Source organism: Pistacia vera, unplaced genomic scaffold (genome assembly GCF_008641045.1).
Source record: "Pistacia vera cultivar Batoury unplaced genomic scaffold, PisVer_v2 Contig449, whole genome shotgun sequence".
Classification (NCBI taxonomy): Eukaryota; Viridiplantae; Streptophyta; class Magnoliopsida; order Sapindales; family Anacardiaceae; genus Pistacia; species Pistacia vera.
In genome coordinates, this window is record NW_022196278.1 from 152,576 (window position 1) to 174,991 (window position 22,416).

At 34.2% G+C, this 22,416-nt stretch overlaps 1 protein-coding gene across 1 annotated transcript; it reads right to left on the bottom strand.

Annotated features, from left to right (window-relative positions):
* Window positions 1-13,759: 13,759 nt before the first annotated feature.
* On the bottom strand, window positions 13,760-15,692 carry LOC116144601 (protein ATAF2-like). Its single transcript, XM_031430042.1, has 3 exons — window positions 15,296-15,692; window positions 14,298-14,578; window positions 13,760-14,191 (listed from the first exon to the last, which is right to left on the bottom strand). Exons 1-3 carry the CDS (start codon window positions 15,690-15,692, stop codon window positions 13,760-13,762), a joined length of 1,110 nt encoding a protein of 369 aa, XP_031285902.1.
* Window positions 15,693-22,416: the final 6,724 nt, after the last annotated feature.

Consider the following 22,416-nt stretch of genomic DNA (forward strand, 5'->3'; position numbering starts at 1 on the left):
TGAAGGTATTGCTATGAGACGAGCTATGAAGGTATCAAAATTCATTCAAATTTGCCATTTTTGTAATAGGAAAGGTCACATTAGACCCAAATGCTTCAGCTTCATTGCTTACTTGAAGAAAGTTTTTAAAAACCATAGTTTTGTTGCTAATGTAACTCATAATGCTAACAATGGTTTTTCTTCCAAAAGAGTTTGGAAACCTAAGGTTGATGTGAACTGTTTTGTGTCTTATACATCTTTGCTTGCATTTCAAAATGATCTTTGGATCTAGATAGTGTTGTTCAAGGCATATGACATGTAATAAATCTCTTTTGATCGAACTTGAATCGGTTGATAGTGGACATGTCACTTATGGAGATGGAAAGAAAGGTAAAATTCTTGGCAAATGGTCCATTGTGCTACTTGATTTTCCTATTTTGAAAGATGTCTTACTTGTCGACGGTTTGAAAGCTAATTTGATTAGTATTAGTCAAATTTCTGATAAAGATTTTGTGGTTCAATTCTCAAGGACAAGCGTCAAATCTTGAATGGTAAAGGTGTTTCTTTACTTGAGGGAAAAATGTCAAATGACAATTGTTACTTGCTTTCTAACCATGTGTCCTATTTCAGTTCTAAAACAGATCTAACAAACTTGTGGCATGAGAAACTTGGTCACATGAACTTCAGGGACTTGGTGAGACTCTCAAAGAAGGAAGTAGATAAAGGACTACCAAAACTTGAACTTCCAAAAGGTAATGAGTGTGGTCCATGTCAACAAGGTAAACAAACCAGGATATCTCATAAAGCTTTAACTAATCTCAACACCTCATGTGTTTTGGAATTGCTCCATATGGATCTGATGGGTCATATGCAAACCGAGAGTTTGGGAGGTAAGAGGTATGTGTTTGTTTGTGTTGATGATTTTTCAAGGTATGCTTGGGTTGATTTTTTACATGAGAAATCTGATTCATTCAATGCATTTCAGAAATTGGCCAAAAGATTGCTTGTTGAGAAAAGTTCTAAAGCTACAAAGATAGTGAGGATAATGAGTGATCATTAAAAGGAATTTGCGAATGCTGATTTTGGTAACTTTTGTGAATTGTAGGGCATATTCCATGAATTTTCGGCACCAAAAACACCTCAACAAAACGGTGTTATGGAAAGGAAAAACAAAGTGTTTCAAGAGATGGCTAGGGTGATGCTTAATGCCAAAAAGTTTCCTACAAGACTTTGGGTAGAAGCAGTGAATTAGGTAAATTTGATTCTAAAAGTGATGAAGGAATTTTCATTGGTTATTTATCCAATAGTCATGCATTCAGGATATACAATATGCATTTTGAAAAGTCTTAGAATCTATTAATGTTGTGTTTAGTGATGCATAAGACTTTTCAGAATATTCTCAAGAATGTGAAATTCAAGATATACCTATTCCTCGGGTTCCCACTCAAGATGGTGTGAATACATCTAAATCTTCTGAACCTAAACCTTCGTCAAATGTGTTGTAACCTTCTTCTCATGCTACAGCAACAGGATTTGCTCCATGCAAAGAATCAATTGCTAATTCATCATTGCAAAATGAAGGGATAAAGCTGGTTGTTAATCTTTCTGATGAAAGCATTCAAAGGAGAAACCAAAGAAGAAAAGATTGACCAACATGGGTTCAAAAAGCTCATCCACCTTCTACCATGATTGGAGATCCAAATGAGGTAATGGTTACAAGAAGGAGAAGACAAAATGAAATTAACCATTTTTTTTATGTGTCTTGCAGAGCCAAAGAATGCCAAACAAGCTTTGGAAGATAAAAATTGGATTGATGCCATGCAAGAAGAATTAGAACAATTTAAAAGGAATGATGTGTGGACGCTTGTACCAAGACCAGAAGGAATCAACATAATAGGTACCAAATAGGTTTTCAAAAATAAACTGATGAGTTTGGTAATGTTATTGTTACCATGCAAATATCTAAAAAAACATTATAAAAATGTAGCATTAGCAAGAGTGAGTTAAGTTCCACTTTTGGTTTGCTTCTGATAATCTACCAGCTAGGGTTGTGGCTGCAGCAAAACTATATATATATAAGATTTACAACCTGGAAGACTTTTAAAAATCAATTAGGAAAACCAATTTTAACCTAAGTATATGTGAGAGCAACCAAACATATTGATCTTCATTGCATACCAAGAACATCTATTATTTGTCGATTATCTCCGAAAGATGATGTCTATCCTCACATAATTTCATAATAAATATTTCTAAATATACAATTCATGTTGTATACATAAAAAAATATCAAACGTCAATTAATTTCACCAAATCCAAGAAGATATAAATATTGTTCTATATATTGGACTGTAAAAGGTATCTATACAAGCAAAAGATGAAGATGTTAAAGTTGTTTAATATTCTATAGAAGTCCTGTTTTGTAGATTTAGTCTCTTGGGAAGGTCTTATTCCCTTCTATGTCTAAAAAAATTAGTTGTACCAATTATCACATTGTGATTGTAGCAATTATATTTAGAGTTTTGCATGTACTATATTTTACTATGCCAAACTCACTCAATAGGGTTTAAATTAATAAGAATAGTTTTAATTAAATAAATAATTATTGTATATGCATGTACTAATTAAAAATTATGTTGATTATTGAAGAGGTTTGAGAAAAAGAAAGACAATGCAGTAAGAAAGCATAAAAATTACAGAGGAAAGTTAGTTAGACTGAATTAAGAACATATTCTGGAAAATTCTCATTGAACACAAATGAGTAGCTAGCTCAATAATGTTTTATAATGCAAAGCATTACCAAAACACTATGTTTTTCAAAGTTTTATAAACAAAACAAAATCTGAACTTTTACAAAATAACTCAAACTAACTCTTGTGAAGTTACCAATATGTCCTGAGTATTTACATTACTCTTCTTATGCTAATATTCCCTCTTAAGCAAAACTCTCTTCTTTGTTTTCATCTCAGCATTACTCATCTTATACTAATATTCCCTCTTAAGCAAAACTCCCTTCTTTATCTTCATCTCATCATGTTCTCTTTAAAACAGAAGCAATTCATCTTGTTCTATTATTGGTGCATTAGGAACCTTAACTAACAGCAGCAGTGAACATCAGCATTTCAATTAGTGACCTGCAACACTTCAATGTAGTAAACCGTAGTAGTATGCATTAGGAACCTTAATTGCACACTTGTGCCTCCATATACTTGATCACTATCACATCATGTTAGCTAACCACTAGAGTTGACAAAAGTAACATTAGCCATGGACCAGATAACCATCAACAGCACCAAATCATCAGTATTAATAGCAAAGGCAAATAAATAAATAAATAAAAACCAGAAAAGAAAAAACACAACAAAGAGCCTCAGCAGCATTCAAAAACCTTTATTCGGGTAAGACAGAGGACACATTCAGTTTCTCCATGAGTATACTAAATCTATTCCCAGATAAGGCTTTAGTCAAGATGTCAGCCTTTTGAAACTCTGAAGCTACACATTGTACAACCAATTGTTTTCCCACAACTAACTCCCTTATATAGTGCACATCAATCTCAATATGCTTGGTTCTAGCATGAAATACAGGATTAGAAGATAAAGCTTCTACATTCATGTTATCACACCAAATTACAAGGACATGTTTGATTTCAATGCCTGATTCCTTAGATGTTGGATCCATACGACCTTAGTGGCAGCTTGACTTAAAAAGTGATATTCAGTCTCAGAGGAAGAAAGAGAAACTACCTTATGCTTCTTAGAGTTCCATTGAACTAGGCTTTCTCCAGGAAAAATAGCATATCCACTAGTGGACTTCCTTCCATTAACATCACTTGCCCAATCTACATCAGCATGGGCTTCTAAGTTGAAGTGTTTCTACTGTCTAAACACAAACTAAGTTTATTTACAGTGAAGGCTATATCAAGTCTAGATAAAGCAAGTATTGCAAACCTCCAATGATGTTGCGATATAAGGTAGGCTGATCGAAACACCCTTAATCCTCTACTACTAGCTTTGTGCCAAGTGTTGTTGGATTACTACAAGTTTCACAATTTGACATGTTTGCTTTTGCTAGTAATTCTTGTGCATATTTGGACTGAGTGAGTAACAAAACAAACTTGTTTCTGGAGACCTCAAAACCTAAGAAATAACTCACTTCACCTAAAATCTTAAGAGCAAATTGCTTATTAAGATCTTGAACTACTTAAGCAATGAGTTGAGAGTTAGTGTCTGTCACCAAGATGTCATCAACATAAACAAGTAAATAAATCACATCAGATCCCTTATTGTAATAAAAAAGATTGATATCAAAATTAGAATTGAGAAAACCCCAAGCTAAGAGAGCACTTCTGAGCTTATCAAACCAAGCCCGTGGAGCTTACTTAAGGCTATATAATGCCTTACTCAGTTTACAAACCTGCTTTGTACTAGAATAGACATCAAATCCTTTAGATGGTAGCATGTATATTGCCTTTGTGAGTTCTCCATTTAAGAAGGCATTGTTCACATCAAGTTGTTAAACTTGTCAACTATGATAGACAACTAAAGAAAGGATAATCCTGATGGTTGCTACTTTAACAACTAGGGAAAAGGTGTCAAAATAGTCCAGACCACGGGTTTGTTAAAAACCCTTGGCAACTAGCCTGACTTTATATTTCTGCAAGGTCCCATTTGAATTGAGCTTAGTTTTGAACTCCCATTTGCTACGTACTACATGCATACCTTCCTCATAAGATACCAAGTCCCTAGTTTTATTATGTAACAAAGCCTGATACTCTGCTTCCATAGCAGATTTCCACTCAGAGATACTTAAGGCTTCCTTGACTGACTTAGGTTCTTTAAGAATAATGTGAGTAGACAATAAAGCTTGAGCTAGTAACAAATCATAAGAAGGAGGCTTTGAACTAAGAACTTCAAACTTTGTAAGCATGGAATGAGTGTTAGTATAAGAGGAAAGAATAGGTTCTGTAGACAATGTTGGAGCTTCTAATGGTAGAATAACTTCTAGTTGAATACTAGGAGCATGATGTTGAGCTGAAGAGTTTGCAACTCCAGAACTAGGATCAAGGGACTTAGAGTGAAGACCAGACTGAGGGTGATTAGTGTGCATGCAAGAAGAGGAATTGTTGGAAGCTAATTGGTCCTGCTAGCCAAAAAAAGTAGTGGAATAGGAAGGAGTACTGAAAATTGATGGATTGGAAGAATGATCACTCGATGTAGNGAACTTCAAACTTTGTAAGCATGGAATGAGTGTTAGTATAAGAGGAAAGAATAGGTTCTGTAGACAATGTTGGAGCTTCTAATGGTAGAATAACTTCTAGTTGAATACTAGGAGCATGATGTTGAGCTGAAGAGTTTGCAACTCCAGAACTAGGATCAAGGGACTTAGAGTGAAGACCAGACTGAGGGTGATTAGTGTGCATGCAAGAAGAGGAATTGTTGGAAGCTAATTGGTCCTGCTAGCCAAAAAAAGTAGTGGAATAGGAAGGAGTACTGAAAATTGATGGATTGGAAGAATGATCACTCGATGTAGTAATAGTATGTTGAGGTAGCAACCATGAAGAAGAACCCCAAGAAGAAGAGAAACCAGAACCAGGTGCAAAAATATCATAAGATTGCTATGAAAAACCTATTTTAAATGGGAATTTAGTTTCACAAAACTTTACTTGTTTAACTATATAAATCCTTCCAGTAGAGGATATACACCTATAACCTTTGTGAGCCAAGCTATAACCAAGAAAGACACATTTTTCAATGTGAAATGAAAGCTTATGTTTTTGATAAGGTCTTAAATAAGGAAAATGGCTACACCCAAACACCTTGAGCTCATTGTACTAAGGTTCCTTATCGAATAATTGCTAAAAATGAGAAATGTAATCAAGAACAAAGGAGGGTAATCGATTCAGTAAGTACGTTCATGTTGTAAAGGTTGTCCACCAGAATTTTAAGGGCATTGAAGCATGAGCCAATAAGGAGAGACCAAACTGTGTAATGGATCTATTTCCTCTCCATCCGGCTATTTTGTTGGTGTAAATAGGGACAAAGGTGCCTAAACATGATCCCATGATGCAATAGATACTTAAAAAAGGCTCTAAATTGACTTCCCCAATTAGTTTGTAGACATTTAATCCTTGTACTCAACTGATTTTCTATAAAAACATGGAATTGAGTAAACACACCATAAGCCTCAGACTTGAGTTTTAAAGGGTAAATCCAAATATACCGACTAAAATCATCTAAAAAGATAATATAATACTTATACCCTTCAATAGGAAGAATAGGGGCAGAATCCCAAAGATCAGAGTGCACTAGCTCTAAAGGTGTCTTTGCTCTTGAATTAGAAGACGGAAAAATACATTGAGATAATTTTCCATAAGCACAAGCCTCACAAACAGAATTCTTATTGTCATCAATAGAAAACTTTACATTCAATTTGTTCAATACACAATGAAGTGACTTAGGACTAGGATGTCCTAGTTTAGCAAGCCAAAGTAAGGGCAGATTAGATACTACTGATGCGTGCAAATGCAACAGTAATTTTACCTCACTAAATTCTAATGCAATGTCGTGTAGTAGCAAAGAGCAAGTTAAGGATCTTTCCCACAGAGGATTTGTGAACTCAATTAATTATCTACTTCAAACAGGGTTTGTCACGAATAAAACTCAACAAAAACTATCAAACTAAAATAAAACAAAAAAAAACAAGCAGACAATCACAAAGAGATAAATAAGAGAAATTGGATTGAAGGTTTATTCACCACCACTAGACATGAATTATATATAATAAAAGCACTCTTTAACTATTTACCTCTTAATCATATCAGCTCAGAAAATACCAAACGTTGATTTTCTATCTTCCTCACTGAGTCTTGGATTAGACATGGTCATAACCCAATTCCCTATTTTTAGATAACCTAGGATACGATCTCTAGATTCAAAGTAATAAAAGCATTAAGTTAAGACCAACTGAATCAAGGCTAAACTCATACGGTCGTTTAGTTATCTTGAGTGATTACCCCCATGTATGCAGGCATACACTTTACCACTAGTTATTAGGTTAATAAAGCGATTTCGTACTAAACAACCCAAATTGGCATTAATAGATTAATCTAACGATTTAATTGGCCACTTAAACAATTAGAAAAATCTAGTTAGACCCTATTTTCAAAGAAATAGTTACATAACCAAAGGGATCAAAAGATAAAAAGATGCGGATTTTATTAAACACAAGACATGTCTAGGATTTTGAAATCACCCTCAATCACAAAAGAATTAGTTCTTCATGAATAAATATGAGAAAATCATTTTATTATTCATACAACAATAATAACAACATGAAGAAGAAAGACTTAGTGAAACTTGGTTGGATTATTGAAGTTGATAAGATCTCCTCCAATTCTTCTTCTCAGCTTATTTAATCTCCCTTTTTCTTCAGTTCTTGAATATCTTTGTTCTGTCTCTCTCTTTTTTTTTTTTTTTTTTCTCTAAAAATTCCCCTAATAATGCTAAAAGACTTCTATTATATCCCACAAGGGTTAGGGTTTTGTTTTCCTTAATTCTAGTTTGTTTAGGACTCTTAAAACCCTATTTTCCTAGTCAAATGGAGGAAAGTTCCCAGCTGTTGCGATGTAGTGGCACTGTATGAGCAAGTAGCTACTGGAAAAAGTGTGCCGCTTACAATAGCTACAGGTCTTCTTCCATCATTCCACTATTCTTCAGAGATGGTGATTTTGAACTCAATAACGATGGAATTTGGAAAAGTGGTAAAACTATGAAATATAGCTCTTTGAATAAGCTTTCCAACGGTCAAGAATAGTCTTAATCGAGTTCTACAGCTCGATATTCTTAAATACTGAGGCATGCTCAAGCTGGAAGTAATCTAGAATCTTCTTTACTTAACTTCCATAACTTCTTCAATTCAACTCCGATTCTCGATCCGTTTGTTTCCAGTCATCACAAATTCTCTTGCCAACATCATCTTTCATCCGAATATTATTTTTGAGCCTTATTCCTGAAAACACAACAAAATACCGTGATCCCGAAAGTGCATTTATAAAACAATTGAGTTAATTCATGAAAAATCTAATTTCCCACAAATGATACCTATAAAACACTAAGATAAGTGTATTTTCAAGCACTTATCAACTACAAATGGTGTCTGACAAACAGATACTTTATTAACTTCATTGGAAACAATAGTATTAAAACAGGAATCCTTAAAGGGCTCTACAGATGAGTTGAGGTAGAGACTTGGTGAGTAATGGAAAGTTTGAAGAATCTGAAACAGTAGCAGTAGAGATAGCACCTGTTGGAAGAGCCAACTAATAAAGCCATCTTTGATGTCCCTTGCAACAAAATGACCTGCTGCTTCTATCCTTTACCAAACAATGGTCACCATAAAATTCAACAAAGCATTATTGTCTTTGGTAATCTGAGAAACACTTAGCAAGTTTTGCAATTTTTGGTAGTAAATATATTCTTGAGATGTATAATTCTATGAGAATCAGAAGAAGGTAACATTGGCATACTTGTAGAGTAATTGGCAAGGATCTCCACTTCAACTTGTACTTTAGAGTTGCCAGATAACATATTTCAGTAACTATTACTTCATCGGAAGTCATGTGATTGGAGGCTCTTGAGTCCATATACCAGGCCTGGTCTTTAAAATTTGAGAGTAGCCATCATGTGACCAGAATGAACTGTAGAGATACCAGCATCAATATGAAGAGAAGCAGTAAAGGAATTATGATGATATTGAGCAGAATCCTTGTGGCAAAGGAAGAACCAGAATGAAGCCGGTTAGTTGGCTGATTCATTGTGGTGTTGCATAGGCTAGTAGTCATGAAAATTACCACTAGGACTATTAAAGTACTGAATTGGTAACTAGTGCCAGCAACCAAGGCTTGGGAAAACTCATTTGCAGGAGTTGTATTAGCATGTGAACAGCTAAATAAGCATGCTGAGGGGATCCAGGGCACTGTATGGTGAAGGCTAACAGGAAAGTATGGTTTGCTGGAGGCTTCTAGGAACAATATAGTTTGCTACTGTAAATCCAGATAGTCATAAAATCTAGATAGCAGTGAAGAGTCGAAGTCTGGCTTTCCACAAACTTGACACATTAATCTCGGCTGAGAGTAACCTCGACTCTTCCTCTTCCTTATTAAAGGTACAAAACACCAATGTATGGCTGTGTGATTAGTGTAATTAGGTCGATTAGATCAGTCTAAAGCTCCTGGTTGTCCCACAAACAGAGATCCTTCTTATAATGAGGAGTTCCTAAATCTTCAAACATCACATTCTGAGCTTGTTAGCTAGATGCGACACAAAGCCAATGTTTTGATAGTTGGACCTCAGTGGATTTACTATAATCATAGATTGTTGTAGTGGCATTCCAGAGACGTAGAGAGGCAACTAATTCAATGTTATTCTTAGCAGCATCAACGCAGAAGAACATTGACTCGTTAAAATTCATTAGTGCCACATTCTATTTCTCTAGCCTCATTTTGTGTTTATGTAACAGAAGTTGAGCTTCTTGAAAGGAAGTTCGACTAATGTTAGAGTAGGATTAGCAACCACAGCATCATATTTAGATCCAAACCATCAAAATATACATCAACAGTTCTTCATAGCAATATGAACACCACTAGCATTGAGCTCATCACCTAATTCTTATTCTCAAAAACATACTCATTATACTTGAGATTCTTTCTTAGTTGTATTTAACATATTCTAAGATGCAAAGTTGTTGCTTTCGAAAAAGACTAAATGAAGCTTTAGGTATTCCAAATTTCATACGCATTAGTACATTTAGAACAGTCTGACATTGATTCTGAAATCGATGAATGTAACCAGCTTAAAGAAACTGATTAGTATTCTTCTAGGTAAAATACTTGTGTTTGGTCATTTAACAACTTCTCACTATCCTCTAAACTCTCCATTAGAAAATAGAAGGACAAGCATTAGTACCGTGCTGAATCCATCTAGCTCATGAGCAGCCAACATGGTAGAACTGAGATTTCCAGAAATTATAGTTCCTTTCAAGTAATTTTACAATTAATGTTGGAAGAGCTAGCTAAACTATCAAATTTGGGCATATCCAGTGTTCACTTGTTCAAACTCCATTTCAAGCTTATCGATTCAAGAATGACTTTAGGATCAACCTTCGACGTTTGTCTAGGGCTCTATACCATGAAGAGGTTGGAGAAAAGGAAAGACAATGTAGTAAGAAAGCACGAAAAATACAGAGAAAAGTTAGTTAGAACTGAATTAAGAACATATCTGGAAAATTCTCATAACACAAATGAGCAGGTCGGTAATGTTTTATAATGTAAAGCATTACCAAAACACTACTTTTTACAAAGTTTAACAAACAAAACAGAATCTAACTTTTACAAAATAACCCAAACTAACTCTTGTGAAGTTACAATATGTCCTGAGTATTATATTACTCATTTATGCTATAATTATTTTATATTATAATTAATTGTAGAAAAAAGTGATAAAACTATTACTTGGACCATAATGGCTATTAGAGTTGATGAATCTAGTCAAAGTTTTAGCTACCCATTTTAGCACAGCAGAAATGATTTACCATGTTGATTGAACCATATCAAGTAAGTATGAATCAACAAACATAAGCATGAAAGTAAAGAACACAAGCATATACATGGTTCGACTAAAACCACTCTTAGCCTACATCCATAAGACCTTGTCCAGATCAAAGCTAATGCACTAAAGCATCAAACATTACAAGAACAATTCAAGTTCAATTTAGTATAACAAAGTAAAACCCCCTGTTCTATGATACACTAAACTTCACCCTTTGATTTCCTTAATGATTTGTCACACTTGGATCACTTCACAACGAGAACACTCCCAGGCAAGCTTGACTCCTCCCAAGCTTCAAACGTTGAAGACACGCTCCAACTTCAATACTAAAACCACGTTCAGCCGTCATTCATCAAAGATGATAGATAATATGATTTGAGCACAAATACATAAAAAGAACCTAACCAAGAAAAAAAAAAAAAACTCTTTGAATAAATTCAAGCACAAGCAAAATGAATATTCAAGTTAGTTCAAAACAGATAGCAAGAAAGAGAGATAGAAGAATTTCTTGCTCAATAATTCTTGCTAAGTTAGAGGCTGACATGTGTGGTCCAAAAGGGAAAATCTCACCAAACTTTTGGGACACAACCTAACGAGAAAAACAAATTCCCTGGACCACTTGTGGGTTTTAGGACATTTGTAAGTGAACCTCACAACAACATATCAGATAAGGAAAGATCTCAATCAAATAATGAAAATCGCCACTTGACAAAATAATCTAACATGCAGATGTTTGCACATAGTATGATGTATGCACATAGTTGAATAAAAAAGCAACACGCATAAGTCTAATTTTAGTGTGCAAACACAAAATAGATGTGCACACACTGAAACACAACATGTATTAGTTTGACGTCAGTGCACAAACATATCACAGTTGTGCACACACCATAAGTTTGACAAAAGTATCAATAGTACTAAAGTTGATTTCAATTTTGGACAAAAAGTATAAGGATGTTTGTATTGGTCATGGAAGGAAAATAAAATTCGTTATGCGGTTGGTGGACCTTCAAAACCCTACATGTTCTTCAAGGGCATGTATGCTCTATTCTATTTCTTGCTGTTGTTTAAATAATCAAATAAACCATAAAATTAAGTCATATATCTCTTGAAAAATGAAACATTTAATTTATCATTTGTGTGTTCTACTCCTACAACTTTAATGACACAAACTCACAGAAGTTGCTAATGAAGGTAGGAAAGAGAGGGCTTGTTGATGAATTTAACTTTGATCCAAAGGTCTGTTTGTTTTATTATTCCTATCCCGCCCTACCCAAAATACATATTTGTTTCCCTATTTTCAAAATCCAATTCTATTCCATTAGACTATTTTTAAACCCCCTAGGTTTCTTAATTTAACTAAACACTCCCAACAAAAAAAAGTTTATAAATTAACAAAAACACTACCACCCACCCACATTTGTCGAATTCTGACCACCACCACTGGAAGGTGGTTGGAATCTAGCGTAATGGCACACTACCGGCTAGATCTGGCCGATAGTGCGCTGATCTAGCATTTTTCGGCTATATCTATTGTGGATTTGGCCAGAAAAGGTCAAATATAAGGCCAAAGATCTAGTCGTTGATGGCCAGATCTTTGGTCACATCTGGTCGTCAACGACGGCCATATCTTTGGCCATCGTTGATGAAAAGTTGTGGCTAGATCGGGTCATAGATCTGGCCTTTTTTGGTTAGATACATGGTGGATCTAGACGAAAAAGGTCATATCGGCACACGATTGACTAGATCCAGATGGTAATGCACCATTATGGCAGATTCCGGCCATCTTTCAGCAATGGTGGCCGAAATCTGGCAAATATGGATGGATGGGGGTGTTTTTGCCAATTTCTAAACTTTTTATTGTAAGGGGTATTTTGCTAAATTAACAAACCTATGGGATATTTTTGTTAATTTTCAAATCCTACCTCATAATAACAACCCAACTCAACTTAACTTTTTCAAAAATTCTATTCAAAATAATAAAGCAAACACAACCAATTATAAATACTCACATTGTTGGACTTGTAAAATATGTTCTCAAAGGTAACTAATTTGTTTCTATATTATAAGTTTTACATTTTGTATTTAAATAACATCAAATGATCATACTAAATCTATAAGTGATCATTTGATGATATATGATTGAGGAGATTTGTATTTGGTTTCTATATATTTTGTATTCAAATCTCTGTTTTAAAAACTGGACTGGACCGGTCGGTCGGTCGGACCGGTTGGACCGAGAACCGACAGCTTCTCCGATCCAGTTTAGGTCTCAGGGGGGTTTTTAAAATATTTTAAAATTATGAGGGTTACTTTGTAATTTTATAGGGGTATTTTGGAGATATATCAAAAATTTAGGGATTAATTGGTAATTTTATTGGGGCATTTTTGGAATAAATAAAAATTTCAGTGACCACTTTGAACTTTTTTAGGAGAATTTTTGTAATATATTGAAATTTAAGGGGCTAATAATAATTTTTTAAAAATAAAATATTGCTGGCGTCATCGGTCCAACCGGTTGGACCGGTTGACCCGTGACCCGGATAGCAAAATGGTTTGCCCTCCGGTCCGGTTTTTAAAACAATGATTCAAATAAGATCAAATGGTCATATTATATCTAGTAGATAAATCACCGTTATTACCACCCTATTGAACTACACTGAAAAGATTAAACAAATTTGAGATTTAAAGAATTGCCTACTGAAAATATTAAACAGTTTTGAGATTTAAAAAATTGCTTACTGAAAAGATTAAACAGATTTGAGATTTAAAGAATTGTCTACGTGAATCATCGTTTATATAGGGGACAAAATAAAAAGGCCTAAAGGACAAAGGCCGAAAAGTTTAATAAAAATAAGCAACTAGACGACACTATCAATCAAACCAAGCCCATTGATACGTACAATATTTCATAGAAATATTTCTCAATATTCATAAAATAACCCTACAACAATCTCTCAACTAATTATACAATAAGGTAATAGTCACATATTTTGTTAGCAAATAAAATTTCATCATTTAAAAAAGATCATAACATTATACTGAAAGCATCATTTTCACACAAAACACAGAAGATGCTATGGGATAATCGCAAATATCAACTATCCTAAAATTAATCATTCTAGGGCTAGAGGGAGGGATCCATGTTAATCATAAGGGGGCTAGGGGAGGAATTAATCCATGGGAGAGGCATCATCAGGGACATTATTATTCTCAGAATTCTCAGAGGTTACAATCTGATGGTTGACGTTCTGCTCCAATTGAAGATTAGAATTATGCCAATGTCTGCAAATTATGTCTTCCCAATCTTCAAAATTAGTAGAAAATGCATCGTCCATCCCCAAGCTAGAAGTCAATGCTTGATATTCTGCATTGATACTAGCCTGAATCTCACCAAATTGAGAAATTTCAATAAACGGATTCTGCGGAATCTGATGCATATAATCATCAGATGCATTATCGGACTCCATAGAATCATTCACTCCATTGTCACAATCCACATTAATAAAGGATTCTAATATAGAATTCACTTTGCTATCCAGAAATATTTTTCGGGATTTATTATCAACCTTGTTGTAAATTCTACACAAACACCAATCATCCAACTGCAAAACAATGAACAAATTTTAGGAACATATAGACAGATTTTAGGTATATATTTAAAGGTTAATTTAAAATATAGATTGAAATTCATAATGCAAATCAGTGTACCTTCTCGGAATTTGAACTTGTTTTACTCGGAGGTGCATCTTCAACTCTAAATTCATGCATAATCCAGTTCGTCTTTCGACCTCTAGGAGGTTTTCCTTCGTAAAAAACCAATGATTTCTTGAACCCTACCACTTTGCCGTTAAAAACTATTGGTTTGTCAGATCCAGTAGCTTTCCAGTATCCATCACCGGCGGATCGCTTTGGTCGATTCCCTTTTGGATATTTCTTATATCTTGGTGTAAAGAAGTAAAATTTCTTCAGTCCAGTTCCCTTGTACATCTCTGTTGTCATATATTAAACCATGCATAGACAATACTAAAAATTAAACCTCCAAATTGGAATGTTTAGAAGCTTAATTCAAATTCCAACCAATAAGAATAAAAGTATAAATAGTAACAATTATGTCTAGGGCCTTAACTAACCCCAACTCAATAGAATACCAAAATATCCAACAAAAGTTGTCATGTGAAAAAAACCAAATGCCCATAAATACACTGTTGATCAGATTTATTATATATATGAATCAATACACAATGAAAACAATTCAGAACATTGAGTTATCTCAATTCTCCAAATGTAATTCTTTGACTTATGAAAAACCAATTATGAATCAAATTTTATGACTTATGAAAAACCAATTAAAAAGTATTTAACCGAAAAGAAGAAAAAAAAAATCTCAATTCTCCAACTGTAATTCTTTGCTGATGATCAATACAAATTAATTTCAAAACCCTAATTATGTAAACAGTGTAAGATTTATAAACCAAAAACATAAAACTTGTAAAACTATAAACAGAAGTAAAATTAATAAAATAATAACATGAAACATTTAAATCAGGAACACAAAACTTAACTATAAGTCATTATACACACAAAAAAAAAAAAACAAAAAAAAAAACAAAAAACAAAAAACAAAAACCAAAAACCAAAAACCAAAAACCAAAAACCAAAAAAAACAAAACAAAATGTAGCAAAATCATTAATTGTTTCATATATACCGGCAATGGTCTCAGGATTGTGATGGCTTAATTCAATCTCAATGATCATGTTAAGAGGCAAGGCCTCGTTCATCACCTTCTTCCTCAAGTAATAAACAATAAGCTCAGCATCAGTACGATGGAAACGAAAACCAGCCGGAAACGAATAAAAAAACGATTTGACACCACTGCAGCTGCCATTGGCACACCTTTTAAGGTCTAAATCCTCACAGCCATTAAGCTCTACTCCAAACGGAGAGATCGGCGACTGTCTATCCAGCAGCCTTTTTAAAGTTACTTGAGATTTTTTAGCGAATGTTAATGGTGGTTGGATTTCAGGGTTAGGGTTAGGGTTAGGGCTAGATCCTAGTTTTGAGGCGGAGGAGTTTGAAGGAGTTTCCTGAGGAGGAGAAGACATCGAACCAGACGTCGCTCAGTTTTCTCAGAGAAGTTTGGGTGATGAGAACTTCTCAGCTACTACGTATTTGAACTTATATATGAATATGATTATAACACATCTTAATTTTATATAATTAATAATAATAATTTTAAATTTAAATTATTTTGTTAATATTAATTTTGTTATATTCTGTTATATAAAGATATAAAGATATAAAGAGAGTCTATGATATAAAGATGTAAAGATATATTAATTAATAATAATTTTATACTCTCCAAAGAATATAAAGAGGGTCTATTATATCATATAAAGATATATTAATAAATAATAATTTTACAGGTGTTAATATTAATTTTGTTAGATCATGTTATCTAAAGATATATGTCCAAAGAATATAAAGAGAGTCTATGATACAAGGAGGAAGGTAACACATGAAGTTATTAACATACAGTTTAATAAGAAACTATCTCAAAATTATTTATTAAAAAAAAAAACTAGTAGGGAAAAAAGTATATACAAACTCAATAGCCTAGTAGAAATTTTAGTAAAGGAATGGTATTGATTTAGTTCTATTTGAAATTTAAATATTCTGTTTGGGTATATTTTATTCTTGTTTTTAAACTTTTTGAATTTATTTTTATTTGATGATGTTGATCTGTTTTCATTTCAATATTCATATGCAAAAAGTAATAATAATAATAATAATAATTTTTGAAATTAAATTATGTTATCTTCCCTCTATATTTTATTTTATTTTCAAATTTTTCCAATTTAAAAGTTAAAATTAAGTTATTTGTCTATCTAGTATCATGGAGATATCTTATATATTGATATTTAAAATTTTTTAACTAAGGATTAATAATAATTCAAATAAACATGTTAACAATTAGTTGATAAGTAATTATTTGATAAAGTTAAAGACGGAAGATTATAATAATTGATTAGATAAAATATCACTACGTCCCCTAAGAATATTTATTATAAAAATAAGCACATCCCTTAAAAAATAATCATAAATACAAAACAAATTTACCCTTACAATTTTTTATTTTTTTTTAAACTAGAATAATTATTACTGTTAGAAGTTAAAATTGTAAATTCACTAAGATTAAAGGCGTTTAAATGTTGATGATGTTTATTTAAAAAAAAAAAAAAAAAAAGATGATAATGATCTTATTTTAAACCTAAAGTTTAGGTTATATTTACTATCATCTTCATCATAATAAGTTTTTTATTTTTAAATTTTTTTTCAATAACACGTGGAACAATCCTAGCCATTGAGCTAATATAAAACAAATTTTGGTACTTTTAATTCTTTTTAATTTTTATGGGCATACATAGAGGAGTATATAACGTTTTAATTTAATTTTCTATTTAACTCCACATTTGCTGATAAATAAAGATTAACTTTGACTGTCACAATTAACTGCGAAACTTAACAAAGCTAACTGCTACTGTTAAGTAACAAAATTTATATTTTAACAATTAATTGTGAAATGTTGGAATTCGAAAGAAAAACAAAAGAAAAACTACAACGAAAATGTTATATGTAATGATGATACGTGATTTTGACACCAACAATTCGCACGTGCAAAGTGCTAAGTTAGACTTAGAAATTACAAGTGAATGATTGTAATCAGATACAAAGATTGAATAATAAATAAGAGATATGATTTTTAAAGTAGTTCGAATGCTTAAAGCGAATCTTATGCCCACCATTTCTTTCATATGTGAGAGATTACAAGAGGTCGCGTATAGCGAACAGCAAACAGAGGTATAATGACTGAGTATTCAGAGAGAATGTCAAGCCAGTATTTTCCCATAGGTTATCTTTGCTCTGAAAATAAAGATTACAATCAGAATGAGAGTTCAATATTAGAATCTCGAAAATGAGAGGGAGAGTCCTCTATTTATTGTAGAGGAATTCAAGGTAATGATTACAAATCTGCAAATGGGTAGGTGTCGTCGTGTAAGACTTTCCTTGCCTCTCATTGGCTGATAACTTAAGAAATATCCTCAAATTACCTAGGGCTTGGATAGGTGTGTGGTCTTCCGTCACTCATAGACAAAACTTGAATCTGCTAAGTTGATGACAGCCATATTCTTTTTGTCATGGAACAACGTGGCAGCTCCTGGATGGCGCAAAGCCTTCCTAAACTCTGATTGGTATTTGCTGACATAAGTTAATGTCAACCTTGATTTTTTAGACATAATAAAAGCTCCCCAGTTCTTAAGATTCAAAGATTGAATCTTGAGAACTTCATAATTGTGCTGCGATCTGACTTGTCTCGAGGAGTGTTTGCTCGAACTAGCAGTTGAGAACAACCACATTGTTGCAAACGACATGAGGCTGATAGTCTGATTCGACTAGCAAACTGAGTGTAGATCACGACATGGGTCTCGAGAACTACACAAGTGATCTGACGTGATCATTCACAAAGGTCTAGCGACCTGAACCAGATCATGATCAGTGCTATGAAAATGTGTTTCGTACTTTACCTGTCATTTATGACCTGAAAACACTTAGAACATTTTGCTGTCAACAATTGAGAATCATTTTGCTTGGTGTTCGAATGTCACATGCAAAAAAAATGTCTTATTTGAACAACCTCCTCAGATGTTATCCGTTGCGTTTGATAGTTGTCTTGGTCAATAAAATAAGTTTTATCTGACAGACGTGCCTCTGCGCAATAAATGCAAGCCATAAGCATTAAATGCAAGTCATGCTAAAACGACATTCCCTTTTAAAGCATTAAATGCAGATGAGGGCGCATTTAATGTGGAGGAGATAATCACACCGATGTTTGGCAATGTCAATAAAGAGAAACGTCGATTGATCTTCACGAGCATGAAGATTACTCTTTGCACATATCAGTGACACGTGGTCACAGTCAACAGCTGGAAACGCGTTCTTGCCCAAATGTTACTTATAAAAGAAACCAAACATCGTCTTCCACTGTTGGAGTCATGAAAGTGACTCTATTTTGATGATAAAAAGACCCTTTGTGTTATTAAATTGAAGTTATATTGAGACAATTGAAGAAATCATGAAATTATTAATGGAAAATCACTTTTTAATTTTTCTTTACAATTTGTGCATATTTGGAATGAATTTTGAGATTGTGTAAATTGATATTAAGGTGTGATTTGTTTATTAGAGTTGGTTTTGTCTCATTTATGCTATTTAGCGGTCAAATTGTCATAAACACTTGGGGTTGATTTTGTCACTTTTTATTTGTACAGGGACTAACTAAAATTTACCATATCTACTATAAAAAGAAAGCCAAAGGTCGTAGAATAGTGGCTGCTACCCACCAAAACCCTTCACCTTCTCCGATTAAGCTCCGGCTAGCATCTCCAACTACTCACCAGATTCCCCTTGCACTGATCTCCACCACCCATCACCCCCCGTTGTTGAACGATGCTTCATCTCCCCTCACCAACGACGTTTCAGCTTTCAGTGGCATTTCTCCCATTTTTTGATGGCCTCGCACTTCCCAAGTGGCCGATCTATGTTCCCCATGCTCAAATCCACCTTCCTCCAAATTTCATCAATGTCAAAATCGCCGAAATCCACCATCACCGCAATCACGCCTTTTCAACTTCCATGATGGTTTTTGTGCACTTTTCGATGACTTTTCACCTTCTAATAAGTCGATCTATCATCCCCATCACTTGATCTATATCCCGGTACCTTCGGATCCCATTTCTGCCACCGCTCGTTGGAAAACTAACGTATTCCAATGAGTTGCAACTGTTCGTATTCTGGGTTGTCCATTAGTCTTTTTCGCTCCTTCTTCACATCATCTCGCTGTTGGTTACGTCCTCTTCACATGACCAGCCCCATTTTCAACTTTTTAGCCTTCATCGACGCCACCATGAGTGATTGAGCTCCCGGTTGTCTATTACGGTGTTAGTGAGATCGAGATCGACACCCATGGCTCTCCTCAACAGTTCTCGACTAGTTGGATGAGCCTGATTGTAGGACATTTGGTAGTATTGTGTTTCGAACTATATTTGTTTTCGTTTCATGTTTGATTTCGATCTTTAATGTAGTTTGAGCATAATTTGTGATGAATATAGTTGTCCCTTGTGATTAAATGTTTTCATAGAACTTACTGAATGATAGACGTTGGTTTGAGATAATTAGATGAATATTTCTTTTCATTACTTTGAATCGATTGTAATTGAGTTGTGTTCTGATTTGATGTCATTTCTATTGTTGTTACATTTATCGTGAAGTTGGTTGATTAGATGATACGTGTTGACAAATTGTATTTGTTAATTGCGTATCAACTAGTGGTATTGTCTTGTAGTGTTTGTCAGCATTCAATGATAATCTTTAACCAATCGAACTTGAGTGATCGGGTAAGACAAGATAGATTATACCTAGAGTGTCGAAAAGCCATTTAATTGGTCTAACTTGCCTTCTAGGTTTAGGGGATCGTAGAGTGTGGATGAGAATTGCGTGAGTTGGTATCGTGTCAAACCAAAACCGTAGCGGCAACGTTTTTATTATAAAGTCTTCATTAGTTTTAATTTCAAGCTTTTATTATTTGCATTTAGTTTGTTTAGTTTAATTAATCAATTTGCCAATTTCATTATCGTTACTCAAATTTACACTAGGTTGTTAGTAATTTCTCCCTATGGATTCGACCCTGCTTACCGCTAACTACGGTATTTAGGATTAATTTTGCGACCATGACGATCAGCTCGACAAATTTTGGTGCCGTTGTCGAGGAGCAACGTGCTTTTGACTTAGTGTGTTTGGGTTTGTAAATACTTTAAGTCTAATTTTTCTACGTTCTTTAATTGTCATTAGGACAGTTTCATTTGTGTTTGTTTTTTAATTTGCAGGAAGATTGCAATTGGAGAAATGTTGCAGCGTGTCGTGTGCATCAAAGTTTAAGCGTGACCTGATTGTAATATTTTCTAATCTTTTTAGCTTTAGTTCTTTTTAGTTATTGTTAATCGTTTTATGATGTTTGCATGTTTTCATGTTTGTTTAGTTTGCATGTTTGTCTTAGTTTTGCATATTTTGTTTTTATTCATAGGATTTAGTTTTTGATTTAGTAATAATTTCTTTTTGTTCGATTGTTAGTTTTTGTTTGTTGATTGTGTGGATTTTGTTTAGGGTGATATCATATTCAGTTTTATTTTTCTTCATGCATGCTTTTTGAATTTGCGTTTTAGGATTTACTTTTAGTTCTTTTTCTTTTTCTTTGAGTTTTGTGTTGTGGTTGTTGGTGGAACTTTTGGTGCACTTGTTTGATGAATGCTTGGTAGATAGTCATATCAACCAATTTTAGTACCCTTGGATCTAAAAATAGCAAGCACGTAGGATGGATGATAACCTTTACTCCTTGCACAACCATCTAGCTTCTACAATTCCTATCATAGGGTAGCCACCTAGGAATGGTGGCATTTATGAGGTATCTCCCTTGGACAATATCGACTCCAAGTTGGAGTCTTTAGCCTATTAATTTGACATGTTCATATCTATGCAAGGGCAAGCTTCTAGGCAACCATCACCTATTTGGACAAGTCAAGATGTTTATGCTATGCCTTCAGACCCTTTAGCTATTGAGTACGCATTTGAGGAACCAACTCCCAACACTTTTGAGGAGCGAGTGCAAGCTACACAAGGTTTCCAAAGACAGAATGATCCATACTCAAACACATTTGATAGTGAGTGGCATAACCATCCTAATTTTGCATGGAAGCATGAACAATCTCTAAATGTCTCCCATAATATGCCATATAGTTCTTCCAATCAACAGGGCAATTATTGGGACATGTATTCGATCCAACCACCTGCCTAATCTAGGATCCCACCCCCTATCCATCAGCCCACTCTAGAGCTTGGTTTATTGGAATCAATGATGACTCAAATGCTTCAGACCATCGAGAATAAAAAGATGACATGAATGCTAGGTTCAATGACTTAGAGCAACATTATCAAATAATAAACTCCCATTCCCAATCTATTAGTAAGCTAAAGACCCAAATTGGTCAAATAGCTGAAGCGGTTAATATATAGGAGAAAGGAAGGCCATTTGTCGAGTCAAGTTGTAGGTAATCCTAATGGTGCACTTCACCAAATAAGGTGTCATGAACAAGCTAGGCTTGAGAGGGAATTATATGCTGAGTTTAGAGAGAAAGAGAGCCTAGAGAGGAATCAAGCCGAGAGGAGTGAAAGAGAACCAACCATAGAGTCAAGTGTGCTGAGACATGAAAACGAGGAAGTTGGGGTGAAAGAACCATCCCTTGCATCTGACATGCCGATAGAACCTTTTCCTCAATACCTAGAGTCGCATAATGCATCCAACTTTAAGAAAATCACTAAGATGGAGGAAATGGTCAAGCTATTTAGTCAATGGTCGATTGGTATTCCACTTCTAGATGCCATTAAGCACTTACCTGCCTATGCTAAGTTCTTAAAGACTTGTGCACACAAAAAATGCGTCTTAAGTTCAAATATGCCTTCTTGGGACCTAATGAGCCACTACCTATTGCTGAGTTACAAGGGTCGTGTAAGGAACCGCCAACGTTTCAACCACCTTGAACTTTTCTATTCACACCAAGTCTGGCTAAAGACTTTAAACTTAGCGCTTGTGGGAGGCAACCCACCTTTGTAAATATGTTTTTTTATTGCTTTTATGTTTTTCTTGTTTTTGTCTTTGCAAGAATTGCCATGTTTGGAAACTCATTAACTAGTAGAAGGCTATGCTTTAGCATGCTC